Source organism: Silurus aristotelis (genome assembly GCF_946808225.1).
Source record: "Silurus aristotelis genome assembly, chromosome: 25".
Lineage (NCBI taxonomy): Eukaryota > Metazoa > Chordata > Actinopteri > Siluriformes > Siluridae > Silurus > Silurus aristotelis.
The window spans coordinates 3,822,644-3,838,117 of NC_139598.1; the positions used below are offsets into that span (position 1 = coordinate 3,822,644).

General features: G+C 40.3%; 1 protein-coding gene across 1 annotated transcript in view; it reads right to left on the reverse strand.

The window, feature by feature from the left end:
* Positions 1 to 230: 230 nt before the first annotated feature.
* Positions 231 to 15,474, reverse strand: part of cUnh8orf34 (chromosome Un C8orf34 homolog) — a 73,961-nt gene continuing 58,717 nt past the window's right edge. Inside the window, exons 11-15 of the mRNA XM_083530173.1 lie at positions 15,149 to 15,278; positions 7,338 to 7,774; positions 5,472 to 5,568; positions 1,877 to 1,924; positions 231 to 1,225 (exon numbers count right to left, since the gene is read on the reverse strand). Of these exons, the coding sequence (XP_083386299.1) occupies positions 1,218 to 1,225; positions 1,877 to 1,924; positions 5,472 to 5,568; positions 7,338 to 7,774; positions 15,149 to 15,278 (720 nt within the window). The 3' untranslated portion in view covers positions 231 to 1,217. The remainder of the gene's footprint in view (positions 1,226 to 1,876; positions 1,925 to 5,471; positions 5,569 to 7,337; positions 7,775 to 15,148; positions 15,279 to 15,474) is intronic.

The following is a 15,474-nucleotide window of genomic DNA, read 5'->3' on the forward strand; positions in this document are numbered from 1 at the left end:
GCATTAAGTCAAGTAAGTCCCCACTGAAGGCCCAGGTACCAAATGCATGGCCCACCACTGGTATTTTTTAATACGCTGACACTGTTTATCTATAGAAATTATAGTCACCTGACAGCAACTACGTTCAGCTGAATCCCCTGAGGTGGGGTGTCCACGTATTTGTACACCTTATACAGTGTTTGTAGCCATATACAGTATTTCTATAAAAACAGATACAGGACAAGACAAGGAACGGTATAAATCATTTTAATTTGCATCATACAAGGGGTAGCAGGCTATATAGTGCATCGTCGGTACAAAATAATAAAGAAATCTCGTTCCACATCATTCGTTGTAGGAAGTAAAAGAGTGCTTGCTGTGTTGTTCGTGAAGGGCAGTGATACAGGTGAGAAAGCCTCTTTTACACTGTATGATTCCGTCACGTGTATTCCAGAAGAAAAGAAAATATTGCACTTTCTGTCACTAGCAATAGAGATACCTGGATTTAAAGGAAACGCCTAGGTTCTGTGTATGCCTTCGAAAGTGAGATTGAGGTAATAAGGATGATTTTGCCATCTTTTGTACACTTTAAAACAGCTAATAATGGACCTTTTGCTGTCCAGTGAGCTTTTGGTCAAGTCACCTGACGTTCAGACACTGTCTAGTGGCACTGCAGGTTTTTTTGGATGGAGTGACACCAAATCTGCTGCGCTGAGCCGAATCTTTTGGCATGACGTGCGATTTTTAAAAATAAAATCAACCTAATAGTCATACAGTGTAAAACAGGCTTAAGGGTGCTCCTTTACATTTACACATCCATCCAACGCTGAACAAGGTTTGAGTTACCTTTGCGGTTATCAAAAATATGTTTTTTTTCTCTATCCGCTGGCACATACGGTCGTACACATGACTTCAACGCAAGGCCAATGTGTCGAGAAACCGTCCCCCGTAATTCAAACGAGAAGCATGCTAAAAAGGCAAACAAAACAGCTCAAACAGATACATGGCATTCTTATCGACATACTACATTCTCTAATTTTCAAGTATTTGTACTTTAGCATACAGATGTGCCAGGTTCTAAGAAATATTAACCTCTGTGTAAAAAAAAGTACACAATCCATTTATTTTTTTTTTTGTAGGAAGTATAACAAAATAAGTCTCTCTGGCTTATTCACAATGTTCAAAATGCCCGTTTAGATTGCATACGTAGGATTGGGTCTCGGTCTGAAGTTGTCACGTTATATGCCTGTAAAAAAAAAAAAAAAAGATTAGTTGTTTAGAGACGGGTTTTCGTTTAAATCCAACCACTATTACGAATAATGGCTGCGGTAATGACCACAAACAGACCTATTAATATTAGAACATGCCAAAGACAAACATGAAAGTGGAAAAACCAACTGCTGTATGAATTGCCATCCAGTTGGATCTTTTATGGTGTGTGTGTTTGTGCGTGGATCTTGATGAAGTCGCAAAGAGAAACCCCTGTATAATCCCTCCCTCTCCTCTTAAGAACAACGACCGCAGACGGAGTGGCCAGACGTTTCTCTCACCCCTTTGCCTCTGGAGCTGCCTGAGTCATTGGAAATGGGCATCAGACATGCTCTTTCCTCACCAGCAGCCTGTGGACTCTTGCAGCCGCTCTATATCTTCTAATAAAGATGTGGTAATAATAGGCAGCTATACAAACGCGGGTGAGGGCATCTGACTCAGTCGTGATTAATTTGGAGGGAAAGACTAAGCAGCATGAGATATGTCTGGGATGAGATCACTGACAGAGAGTGAGGGAATAGAAAAATTCTCATACTGGGCTTGTCAGGTTTGTTTGGACCCTTCTGGGGTTGCCTCTTTATTCTTTCCTTCTCAGCTTGGCAACCTTGCAAACATTAAGCAGGCTTACCTGAGAACACTGATCGTTTATTGGCATCTCTCATTCCTCCAGGGTTACCTACAAACAAGCAGAGAAAAGGGAAAAGATTTAATAGGGAACACTGAAGAATGATGTTTTTTGGCAGATGGATTAATGGATAAAGGGGTGGATGGATATTTGCATAAGGAAAAAAGGGAAAATTGGGCAAACACTCTGGAATAAATAATGTATTGATTTGTAGATCCAGGCAGGAGGCTAAATGTGCAGATGATAAGGATGTTAAAACATTATTCAGTGCAAATATGGATGGATGGCTTGCAGACTAGAAGCACAGAAGGATGGATGGATTGAAAGCCAAATGGAAATGTAGACTGATGGAAGGTTATAGATAGATGTAAAAAACGACTTTAGTGATTGATGCCAGTAGGGAAGGATGATGTGGATAACTTAGATAAATGGAAGAATAAATAAATAGATAGATGGATGGATGGCAAGATAAGAAGGCAGATGAATAGCTACAAATAAATGTAAGAATTTACTTTACAGTATGATGCAATGTTAACAGCTTGTGACTAGATAAATAGATGGATAAATGGTGTAAATTGATAGATTAATGAATTAAGGGATGGATGAATGGATGGATGGATGGATGGATGGATGGATGGATGGATGGCAGGATGGATGGATGGATGAAATGCTTTTAAAGGTAGATGCTTTTTAATAGATGGATGATCAGATAAATGGGTGGATGGATAGTGTGGATGGATGCATGAATTTTTGCTGATGGATGATGCGGTTGGACAAACAGATATAATATGAATGAAAGATGGTTTGACAATATAAACTCAGCATGAATGAATGGAAATAATTACAGCATGCATCAGTGGATAAATGAGATAATGGGTGACTGGCTGGATGGATGAATGAATGAGCAGATGGATGGATGGATGGATGGATGGATGGATATATAGCTGGCAAGATGGAAAGGCAGATAAACAGTTCTGAATAAATGTAGGATATCATTTTACAGAATTATGCAATGTGGATAGTTGGGTGATCAGATAGATAGATAGATAGATAGATAGATAGATAGATAGATAGATAGATAGATAGATAGATAGATAGATAGATAGATAGATAGATAGATAGATAGATAGATAGATAGATAGATAGATAGATAGATAGATAGATGGGTGGGTGGATTGGTGGGTGGATCGGTGGGTGGATCGGTGGATGGATAGAGTATGCATGAATTGCATGAATTGCTGGTGATGGATGATGTGACCGACTATGAATGAAAGATGGGTTAACGAGTATTAACTGAACATGAATGAATGGAAATACCTACAGCATGCATGGGGTATTAATGTATTAATAGACAGATGATGCAAGATGGACAGTATGACGTACGGTGATGGTAGATAGTAGATAGATGGGTGGTTGAATCACTGACTGGATGGATGTTTGGATAGACAGATAGATATAAGTGGATAGATGAAAGATAAAGATAAAAAAATAGATAAAGTGGGTGAATGGATAATTGGATGGAAGGACAGGTGGACAAATGGTTGAGTTAAATATAAATATCCTGTACTAAGATACCAGGGGGTCTAGATTTGTATCACACCCTGTCTGCACTCCACTATGCTAATGACCAAGCTATCCTTAGAGACATGTAACCAATATTTGCTTTGCGGTTGATGTTTTAGTGTTAGGCGTGTTTTATGCACACTTTAGCCCACAGCAGGTTGCTCATCAGGCGAACGTTCGGAATGAGGTCGAACGCGTGAACCACAATAAAGGACGGCGTAAGACCAAAGGCCGTCTTTCATCTCTCAGGGTTAGTGGTTAGCCCATTCTGGAAGTCTCTGGAATAACAGGAAATGGTTATAAGCACTGCCCTCTCTCTTTCGCTGCTCGCACCATAGGCTTGGAAAAGGCTCAGAAACAACCACTGGCATGGAAGTGCAGACAGGAAAGGAGGGGAGAGCGAACCCCCTGCTGATCGGCTCAATGAGCACGTCTTTCAGCGTGCCAGGCAGCACATGGACATGTCTGGTGGTTGGCACTGCAGAGTGGATTTGTGGCTCATGACTCGCCTTCTTTTTAATAAATCCGCTGCGTTATTTACTCTTATTGTATAGGAACTCTTATTGTATATTACTCTGTATGCCTGTGGGATTTGCTTTGGCAAAGAGAAATCCGTCGTTCCTCTGAATCAGCTCTCGTATACAGTTACATTTTGATTTAATTGCAAGACTTTAGTTGTTCCTGCTATGTGATTTCTATAAAAAAAATTGGCCCAAGCTTTGTCCTGATATGGACGGCTCTGTATAAGCTGTTTACTGGATGTTAATCGGAGAGCATTTCTGCGTTCCAGAGAACAAGCACATCAAAAATGCTTAGGCCAAAATGCTGATCTTTCCAATTAAATGAAGTCATCTGCTATAGCAAATATCGCACAACATATGATACGTTGAAAACAATACGTGTAACGATTAACACGCACTCGGCTGTCCACGCACGAGCACACTTACGTAATGTACAGGCTCCGAGCTCGAAGGCGCCGTTTCTGGGCCAGGCCTTTGATTTAAAGCAACATTAATATCATTAAAAGACTAACGGCTCCTGGAGGACTTACTGCGCAGCCTGTGCCATGCTAGTGGACTAAAAATGAGATCAGCCGTATTTATTAATGACGCTGAGGTACAGTTTGTGCAGGAGAACCGGTCTCTTTTTCTGACTCTGGTGCACGCTTAAGTCTTTTGGCATTTCCTTTGAAAACGAAACCCGACGCTATAATCCGCTAGACAATATGAACACAATCGAAGAGTCTGCAGCATTTCAGCCTCCAAGCCAAACAAGGTGCAGCCAGGTACTGATACTGAGAGAGGGAGGCTTTAAAAGGCTTTGGCACGCCGAAGGAACTAACAGGCAGTCATACCTCGGCTCCACGCAGACAGTGTCGATTACTATCCAAGAATGTCGCACGGACATATATCGCTCTTAAATTACGTGCGTGCCAATCATAAAAGGTATTGTGATGAATATAAAAAAACAACATTAGGTGTATGTAATTAGAAATCAGATCTTTCTCATATTCTGTGTAAGAAAATCTCAGGAAAAACAACGAGAGCTATTCTGTATTTAAACCCACATCTATCAATATTAATTTAACTCCCATTACTACACCTTTAATACCTGCTATAACACTGTCAACTTTTATGCGCTTTTTGAACATCCCATTCCACATTTACTCCCCATTTGCTGTTATAATAACCTGGATTTTGGAGTGTGTGTGTGGTGATCTGTACTTATTCAGCCACAAGAGTGTTATTAAAGTCAGGTACTGATGTAGGTGAAGTGAGGAGGTCTGGGGTGCAATCAGTTTTCAGTTAATCCCAAAGGTATTCAATAGGGTTGATGTCAGAGCTCTATTGCAGGAGATCTTCCACTCCAACACACACACAGAGAGAGAGAGAGAGAGAGAGAGAGAGAGAGAGAGAGAGAGAGAGAGAGAGAGAGAGAGAGAGAGAGAGAGAGAGAGAGAGAGTACAGCAGCTCCAGTAAGTGCTCAGTAAAGGTTGGTGTAAATGTTAACAGGGGAAAGCTTCATTATACTTACACTTGTCTTGCTCTGGACGGTCCATACACTCGCCCTCAGTTTCACTGGGGATGAGCCAAGGCTGTCTGACGGCCTGCAGCTGCCGGTAAAACTCATCCTACACACACACACACACACACACACACACACACACACACACACACACACACACACACACACACACACACAAACAATTACACCGGAGTAAAAATTTGTTAAAAAGGTTTGCCAGCTTCGCCAAAATATAATAAAACCATATTAAATTTGTAATGCTTTTAGTGGTTATAATGGGAATTGTATTGGGCCCTGTGGGTCTCTACTGTTAACTTGGTGCCTTCTATTGATGGCAGGTTACACTATTTGAAAATATCATATTGTAATATTAGTGCTTTAGAAAAACTTTGAGTAAATCAATCATTGTATAAAACCCTAAAAATCATCAGCAGTCCAGTGACTACCATGTCGAATGGCGTATTAGCGTACGGAAAGAGTCCGATCTTCACGTTACGCCTAGATCTTCGTCTCGGCCGATCTCGAAGCGTAAAGCGAGACAGCTGGCACGCGCGTGCAAGTCAGACGCATTGCTTCAACAGATGTTTTTATTTTCCCTTCGAGTTAAAGTGCACCTCGGAGTCGAGTCCTCAGGGCCACCGACTAATAAATAAATTGCCCTGCATTCCCTTCTGTGCACTTTCATGCTTTCTCGTCTTTCAGTGTTGAAAGGTAATGGTGGTCCATGGCCTACCAGGCAGAGGATGCAGTCATGGATTTTTGCTACATTTCAGGTCTAAATTACCTACAGGAAGGCAAAAAAAAGAAAACCAGAAAGACAAATTGTCCTCTGTTCTCCTGTGTTGCTTGAACATCAGATCTGCGAGGCAGACTGTTTCCACTTCACCAGCACGCCAGGTGGCTCGAATCAAAGAGCCTTCGGTGACCTGATGTTTCTTATAACATCACTAAAGCACTAAGTGTAGGATCAGTTAAGGGGTAACGGTAAAAACTGTGAGTCCCCAGGAGTGACAAATACAGGGCCTTATAAAGGGCTTTAGTTCCTTTGTGACAAAGTCTATGAAAGTATACTAAAAAATCAACCACAGGAGGATGAGAAAACCAGTCCATATATGTATCGGGTCTCAAATATGTGTCAGATTTTACTGGTAGCTCAGGTTTACGAGCTTTACATGCTTCACAGATCCTTTACAAGCCTGTGAGAAGCCTGTGACAGAAGCTCTACCCTTAACAGTGACCCAGATATGTTCCAGAAATCCTGGAACTTCTGGTTGAGATGAATTTAATCAGTGTTTGTGAGATTTGTATTAAAAAAACTCATGGCCAAATTGAAGATGAACTGGGGACTACATCAGTGAGTCTCGGTCTATGTAAATTTACACAAAAGTAGGTAGTATATGAGCATGTTTCTGTCCTAAATATCTTGTGTAAATACTTAAAAACATATAAATCCCTATGTTCTTGTTTATTTGCACAATTTCATAGATTTAGATAATTACACTTGTTCCTAATGAACCAGAGCACATAGTTAGCTGGCTAGTTCGCTAAGTCAGCTAGCTTGTATTACTGAATACTGTAGATAGAGTAGCAAATATTTCTAGCTTAGCGTGGCCAACCTGTATTTTTTGTGTCACAAAATGAATATTAGATAAATGTATGCTGAAATGTTGGTGAATGTGTGTGTGTGCGAGAGAAAGAGAGAGAGAGAGAGAGAGAGAGAGAGAGAGAGAGAGAGAGAGAGAGAGAGAGAGAGAGAGAACGAGAGAAAGCACCCAAAGTCAAAGATCCCCAACAGCTTTCCACTTTACACAACAAAATTTTTCCTTCATGTTTTTGCTCTTATTGGCTCTCGAGGTCACGTGTCCCAGAGCTCACCTCTGACAGTGTGCTGCGCAGACTAAAGCTGTCTGTGCTGCTGAGACCTGGCGGGGTCAAAAGAGGTCGCGTTATTTGCCCAGTCGGGGTAACCGGTCTGCTTCTTGAGCGCCTGTATATACGATCTGGGTTTCCGTGGCTAGTATTAGGTATAGAACGCATCATGAGACTGTTAGGGGTCAGGGGCCTGCTTGGCGTCTGCGGCCTGCTCGGAGTCTGGGCTCGGCTGCAGGGGTTGCTGGGAGATTTAGTTCGGCTGATGATGAGAGGCAGCATGGGAGTCTTGCTAGGAGAGTTGGGTTTGGATCTGAAGCCTGGCACTGGTGGCGCATTGGCACTGTGGGGGTTCATGGGCAGGAGCAAGCTGCTGTGGGGGCTGATGGGGCTCCTGCTGAGCTTGCCTTGTTCAGCCAGCTTGGCCAAGTCCTTCTCCACCTCTGGAAGGAATAAAAATGAATTAGCTCTATAATGGAATAAATATACACAGCTTTGTTCCACATCTTCTTTAAACCCTTGAATTGCGTTAGGAGAAAATAAACAATCCATAAAATAAACTGTTGGTGGGTCCGGGTTCCCCAGATGTTCTTTCTTTCTCATGGTAATTATACCACAGTGCCATCAAATTTACAAATCTTTAGCAATTACCTGTAAAAAAAAGGTGTTGCCTGAATTTCTTTTTATCATTAAAATGCATTAGCTTTTTATAGAAACAACTAATTCACTGATAAATACTTTATAAGGACAAACATTTGTGGACATCTGACCATAAGATTTGTGTTTGCTTTTAAAACAACCAATTAGCACATTTAGTCCCCATCAGCTGTCATAGTAACCTCCACTCCTCTGGTAAGATGTTCCACTGGAGATTTGTGCTTGTTCAAACACAAGAGCATTAGTAAAGTCGGGTACTTTAGCTGTAGGTGAGGTGAGGAGGCCTGGGGTGGATTCAGTATTATGATTCATTCCAAAGGTTTTCTATAGGGATGTGTTTAGATCTCTAAAGCAGGCCACTCTAGATCTTCCACTCTTACCCATGTAAAGCATATCTTAATAGAGCTGGCTTCATGCACAGGGGCATTGTTGGAACAGATTTGGATCTCCTAGTTCAAGTGAAGGGAAAATGTAATTGTACCCCATCCAAAGACATTCTGCACAATTGTGGCCCTCCAACTTTGTGGTAACAGTTTGGGGAAGAACCACATATGAAAAGTCAGGTCTAAATACTTTTGTCCATATAGTGTTTAAACGAACTGTAGAGAAATATATAAACTGAAAAGTAGAGGTGAATGTGAATATTTAACTTCTAAATATATATATATTTAGAAGTAAAATATGCTCCTATTCCAAATCCACAGGCATAACAAGAACTTTAAGTGCTGTGCGTATTGCTTTTTACGGCTATTCATTTAAGAGAGATCACCAGGGGGTTGACCGAATGTTGTTAAATACTGAACTGTACATGAAGGTTAATCTGCCAGATCACAACCGTAGTCCTGCTGGGAACATCTGAGACAGCCTGTTTTTGTGATTTATACCTCCTTACACACCTGAATCAGCTTGTTGAGAGCTTGATAATGATCCACTGAGTCGAAACAGGTGCGTACGAGTAGGATAAGCCCCCTAAAAAATCACCCGTGCTGTGTTTTAAAAATGTGTCTGAAGATCAGTTATCCATTTACATTGGGTTCAATGAACAAAAAAAAAGCGGTCAAAATAGTAGTAAACATCTGATATATGGGACTGATGGATTTAAAAATGAATGAATGAATGAACACAATGATGTGTGAAATGTTAAACGTTTTTGTAATAACAGCACAATTTTTCCCAAAATGTAAATGTTTTTGTACTAAACCCATACTTTTTTTATCCACTTTGAGCTACTGTTACTGATAAATAAATAGATAAATGAGGCATGTCATGTTACCAAAATGCAAAGACATGTATTACAAGCATTACAAAGCACACTGACACTAAAGACTCCTCCGAAAGATGTTAATAAACACGACAAATGAACGTCCAAGATATGTAAACGTGAACACCGCAAAAGTCAGCCGGTGCGCTTCTTGAATCACACATGCTGTTGACTAATCCGTCACATATTTAGTCAGCAATGCGAGAGCGTCGCTTCCTGCTGTTTGCCCCGGAGTGTTTTTAATAGGAGTATTTACTAGCTGTGTAAATTGTGGGAGAGGCTGCTTCCTCTGACAGAGTTCAAAACCCACAGAGCCACAGCTCCTCTGAAATATCCTGGTTGGCTTCAGTAGGTGTTCCCATGTTGTTGTTTTTGCTCTGTCTTTCTCCTCCCAGTTTTTTAAAGAGAACATCTGGGCATCGCTACGCTTTGAGATGATTACCACTACTTTTTTTTTTTTTTTTTGGGAGGGGCCGGTATCTGCGTATTTTGGAAAAAAACGTCAATTCCACCCATGGCCAAGAACGATCATATTCATAACATGATTATGAGATTACAAGTGTTCCACATGTCATCCACACACAGAGTCAGACTTCTATCACAGGAAACACAGCTTTAAAAAAATTAAGAAAAAAGAAAGAAAAATAAAGACCTAAATGATTCCAGGCTCATCTGTTTTGTGGATGTTTCCTGGTTTCTCATCAATTTGGCTTCATGTGTTTGTCAGACCTCAATGTGTTATTTGTATTATTTGTTCCTACTAAGTTGTTTTTGTAAACTTCGTGAAAGAATGATGGAATGTTGTGACATTAATGCACGTTTATATCTTATCTGCAGTATGTAAGGACTTTTGGACACGGCATACTGAAAATAATCAACAACAAGACAAACCCATCCTATAATAGATAAAAGCCTGAATGCTCAATGACCTCTGCTCTAAAAACTTATTTACTGACACTGAAGTCTCCTTCCTCATATATTAAAGAAGCATAATTATGATTTTCCAGCCAGAAAAGAGACCAAAACTTAATACAGAAAGAATACATAACTTACATTATTTCTTTTTTCTGTATTATCTGATTCTGAACTATGTTTTATTTTGGAAAACTACCGGATTCTCTCCGCCACATCTGTCTATTACTCACTTTTGAAGCATGTCAAGATGTTCGGTCACATGTCTTACCTCCATCCGCTACCTTCTTAAAGGGGCTGCTCCGGCCCGTAACACATTATCCATTACCGCTACATTCAAACCCCCAAGCGAGCAAAATAAACAAAAAACAACACAGTGGATTCACGTTTTTTATTATTACATTTAGAAAACACACTCTAAATGCCAGTGAAAATATTGTCTGACATTAAATCGGTCCGTGGCGCAAGAAAGGTTGGGGACCACTGATTTAGATGGTTTTGCCAGCACTATGAATGCTATATGAATGAAAGTATTGGGAACCCTGACTTTTCCAGACATTTGTGGTTCATCTTCAAATTGTATCCCATAGTTTTAGGCAGTAACATCACATTTGATGGCTGTAAAACGCCATGTTTACATGTTTACCGCTGTGTAGCGTCATGACATGACAAAGTGTTTCCACAGACAATGATTTCTGGAGTTGTTAATAAACCCATGTGGTGATTTCCATTACAGAATCATGACTGTTTTAAATGCCGCCTGAGGGCCCGAAGATCACGGCCAATCCATTATTGATTTTCACCCTTTTCCCTTGTGCACGGAGATTTCGCCAGATTCTTTGAAACTTTTGACGATATTATGTACTGTGAATGATGTTCATGATGATATTCAACTATTTAGCGATTTTATACTGATGAACATTATTCTGAAAATGTTCCACAAATTGTAGACAAAAGAATAAAGCAATACCTCGAACACAGTTAAAAAATAAAACTTGTACCGTACATACTGTATTACTAACTTTAAGCCTCATAGGCTGTAGAGTAAACTTTATCGGCTTTACATCGCTAGACAAGCTCATTTTCGGATTAGCGAGGTCAGATATCGCTGTGAAGTAGTAAAGGAGTTGCTAGTATATAGCGCCAGGGAACGAGTGGCTGTGTTTAGATATGTCACATGATCTTGTTTATGCTGTAAAAGTGGAAAAACCGCAGCTACACACTCAAAGACGTAAACAGGATATGACTTTGCCACACGCTCCGGTGGGAACAGTCAGGATTAAATCTGGATTTAGAAAGCAAGGGAAGTCCTACATCTTTCACTGCGGCTGAGAATCTGTTCTTATATGGAGATGTGACTACTTTTTTCGGTTAACTTTTCATTATTTATCAAACCTATCGATAATTCTCAAAAGCTAACAGTTTCGCTTGCTTACCACATTTTAGTACATTCTACAGACAAAGGTTGGTGGATACCTGACCATTAGATGTGTATTTGCTTTTTGAACATCCCAGTCCACATTTAGTCGCCATTTGCTCCACTTTTCTGGGACGATGTTCCACTAGATTTTAGCGTGTGCTAGTTAGAAAAGTAGGTAAAGGGTGAGGAGGCCTGGGGTGCAATTCATCACAAAGGTGTTCAGTAGGTTTGTGGCTCTATAGCAGGAGATCCTCTACTCCAACCTATGTAAACCATATCTTCATGGAGCTGGATTTGTGCACTGTCATTGTCATGCTAGCTCAAGTAAAGGAAAAATTGAATGCTAGCATATCCAAAGACACCCTATACAACTGTGTGCCTCGAATATTGCTGGTAGTCTTTACTGGAGTATATTTTATATATATTTTACAATGGCATGTTGGGGTAGTACCATAAAGACATCTTGAAATCGATTCTGACTGCTACAGGCAGCAATGTTTCTCCTTGTCGGAAGGACAGAGAACATCATGTACTTCAGAAAAGGTGATAATATGCATGTTGATATTCTCATTTTCAAAACTGAGGTCATTGTCAAATGTAATTTCTGTGATTAATAGCCTTCATGGTTCCCACACATTTTCCTTTTCAAAATTCCATGCTTTTCCAGACTCAAATATGAAAACTTCCCTAAAGATTTTCTAGACCATATTTAACATTTAAAATAATGATTTTAAATTACAACTATAAAATGCGTTAAGTTACAATCTCTGAAGTATGTGAAAATGAGAATCTCTGAGAAAAAAAGGTGACACGAGCTCCATACACACCAAAAGTTTCAGCAGTGAGATAGAGCCTAGTAAGAGATCTCCTATCGCCTGGTACATAGTGAAATCTTAACAAAGACACAGCAGTGGTCAGATATAGCAACCACTAGGTCCTTGAGCAAGGCACCTTAAGCCTGCTTTGCTGTTACATGAGATAAATGTACAAAGTAAATACGGTGCATTTTACATTTACATTCGCGGAATTTGCCAGACGTGTCAATCATATGATAAAAAAGACGTCATTAATCTGGAAGTTTCCAGGATCTAGCAAAGTATATTGATTTGTATAAGACGTGTAAGACCTTCCACTTTTTTGCCACATATTTTAGCAACCAAACATCAATAAATTTCACTTCTGTTCATCAATTGTAAATATTTGAAAAAGTGTGTGCTGGTCCTGAAATTTCACAAACTCAAGCATAAGCAAGTTAATAGATATTAATTACGATTAAGTAACAAGTTCTGGATTCCTGGAGATCGGATTTCTTTGAACTCTCGGTTATTACGTGGTGCTTAGAGCGAAGTATTAGTTTTATTATTTGAAAAAAAAAAAAGATTTGGCACCCCATAGTTATTAATGATTGTGTTCGTAATTAATATAACCGCATCCGATTCCAAGATTCCAGTCCCAGGCCGAGCACATCCAGATGTTAATAAAATCTGATTCGGATCTTGGACTTGTCTCCCTAACGTCTATCAGGTTGCTCATTCTTATTCTCTGTACGTGGATCGAGTTTACTGAGATGATTTTTTTTTTTTTTAGAGAAAGAGAGAAAAGAAAAAGATTCCCATCATGCTGGCTGGCTGGAATAATTGTTTATGTCTGTGTACTGTGTGGCGTGTGGCTTAAATCAGATCCGATCTCCGGCTCGATCAGGGCTGCTTAAACGAGAGAGGATGACTCTGAAAAGAAATAACGAAATAACGTAATGCTCGCGACAAGCCCTGATCGAACGTTTTATGAAGAGTCTTTGATCAGGAAAAGAACGGATTGTCTCACATAATAATACAAGTATGAAACTCATTCCCCAACAGGAAGATGAGATGGGAAACTAAGTCATGTGGAAGCCACATCATTAGAGAAAGACGGAGATGTTTAGAGTCACTGGGAATAACCGGATAACATTATAATGATAATTATATAGCTAAAATGTAGATTCACTGCCTTATTATTAAATGAAAATAAAAATACTAGCAGGGAAGATTTAGCTGCCTTCAGAATCGAAAGCGCTAGCTCTCAACATGGAAAGCATTACCAGCTAATAAAAGCACGAAAGTGGTGAATTTAGCTAAATTCACTTCCTAGTGGGGAAATCTGTGTTTAGATGGAACTCAGCATGGAATTATAACTAAAGAAATCTACGGATATCATTCTGGGACTGTAGGGAATTCTGTTCACAAACACATACACTATATTGGCAAAAGTATTGGGTCACCTGCCTTTGACTGCTGTATGTGGTTCTCAACAGGAGGCACTCAATTGTACAGGATGTCTTAACATGTAGAATACAATTTTGCATTCACTTGAACTCGTAAACCCAAACCTGTTCCAACATGGCCGTGCCCCTGTGCACAAAGTGAGCTCCTTGAAGATCTGGTTTAAATGCTTTGGAGAGAAAGATCTTGAGTGGCCTGCTATAGAGCTCTGATCTCATCCCTACTGAACACCTTTGGAACCAATTGGAACGCTGACTGCACCCCAGGTCTGCTCACCTACATCAGTACCTGCCTTTTATAAAAGCCGTGTGGCTAATGAACACAAATATCCATAAGCACACTCCAAAATCTAGTGGAATATCTTCCCAGAAGAATGAAGGAAATTATAAGAGCAAATTGGGACTAAATGTGGAATGCCATTGGGTCATGACCAGGTGACCCAATACTTTTGGCAATACAGTGTATATACAAATATATAATATACAGTAGTATGTTATAAATAGACCAGTTTGTGGACACCTGACTATGAAATTTGTATGTGCTATCGGAAAATCCCATTCGACCTTTAGTCCGTATATATATGCTGTTCAAATAACCCATGGTGTAGGTGAATACAGTAGGGCAGCAGATATCGATGAGAGGAAAGAGGCGGAGTCAAGGCCCGAAAGACGCAGACAGGAGCGAAATATAAACATCTAAACAGCTCTATTTAAACCCTGTCACTCTTTATTCTAATATACAGGAAGTACCACCTCTTAGGGAGATTCTATACAGCTTTAGTAATTGTGCCCCTTATAATGTCAAACATGCAAGATTTGCAAGTAATTTAGGTGTGTTACAAACAGAACATACAGCTGCAATTTTTCTGACTCAAGTGTTCTCACAGGGTTCTACACCCTTCCCAAGATCCGAAATTTATGTCCTGTACAACAGCTAAAAACCGGGCCGCCATAAACAAACAAATGCTTAACACATGTCAGATGGCTAAGAACTCAAACGCAGTGCGCTGTGCTTTTGAAAATTTCTCGCACGTCTTGATCTCACCCAGACCTCCAAGAGAATCGAGATCAAACCTCGTGCATGCACGCACACACACGCACACACGCACACACACACACACACACACACACACACACACAATGCATGAGTGAATTTAACGTCTGTCATACTATAACTGTCGGGAAATTAATCAAAGATGGCTGGAATAATCTGAGGGTTTTGTTTCCCCACCATATTCTCTGATGTTGGAAAACAGAAATGCTGCTGTTTGATGTTTGATGTGTGTGTGTGTGTGTTTAATACTAACCAGCGAGGTGCTTGCCCATGTTCTCCAGTTCTTTAGAAAAGAGAAGCTCCTCGAGCTGTAGAGCACGCCTCTGGGCCTGTGGGCTCGGGCCTCGCACCGGCTTCATGTCCGTCGCCCATGCGGGATAACGCTGTCTCACACACACACACACACACACACACACACACACACACACACACACACACACACACACACACACACACACACAGGCATGAGAGAAGGAGAAAGAAAGTAAGCAATAGGTCACAGAGTGAATCTGCTGTCATAAAGCGACTATCATTTTTGACAGCAGATGAAAGTGCTCATGGGTAATCAATGAATCATGA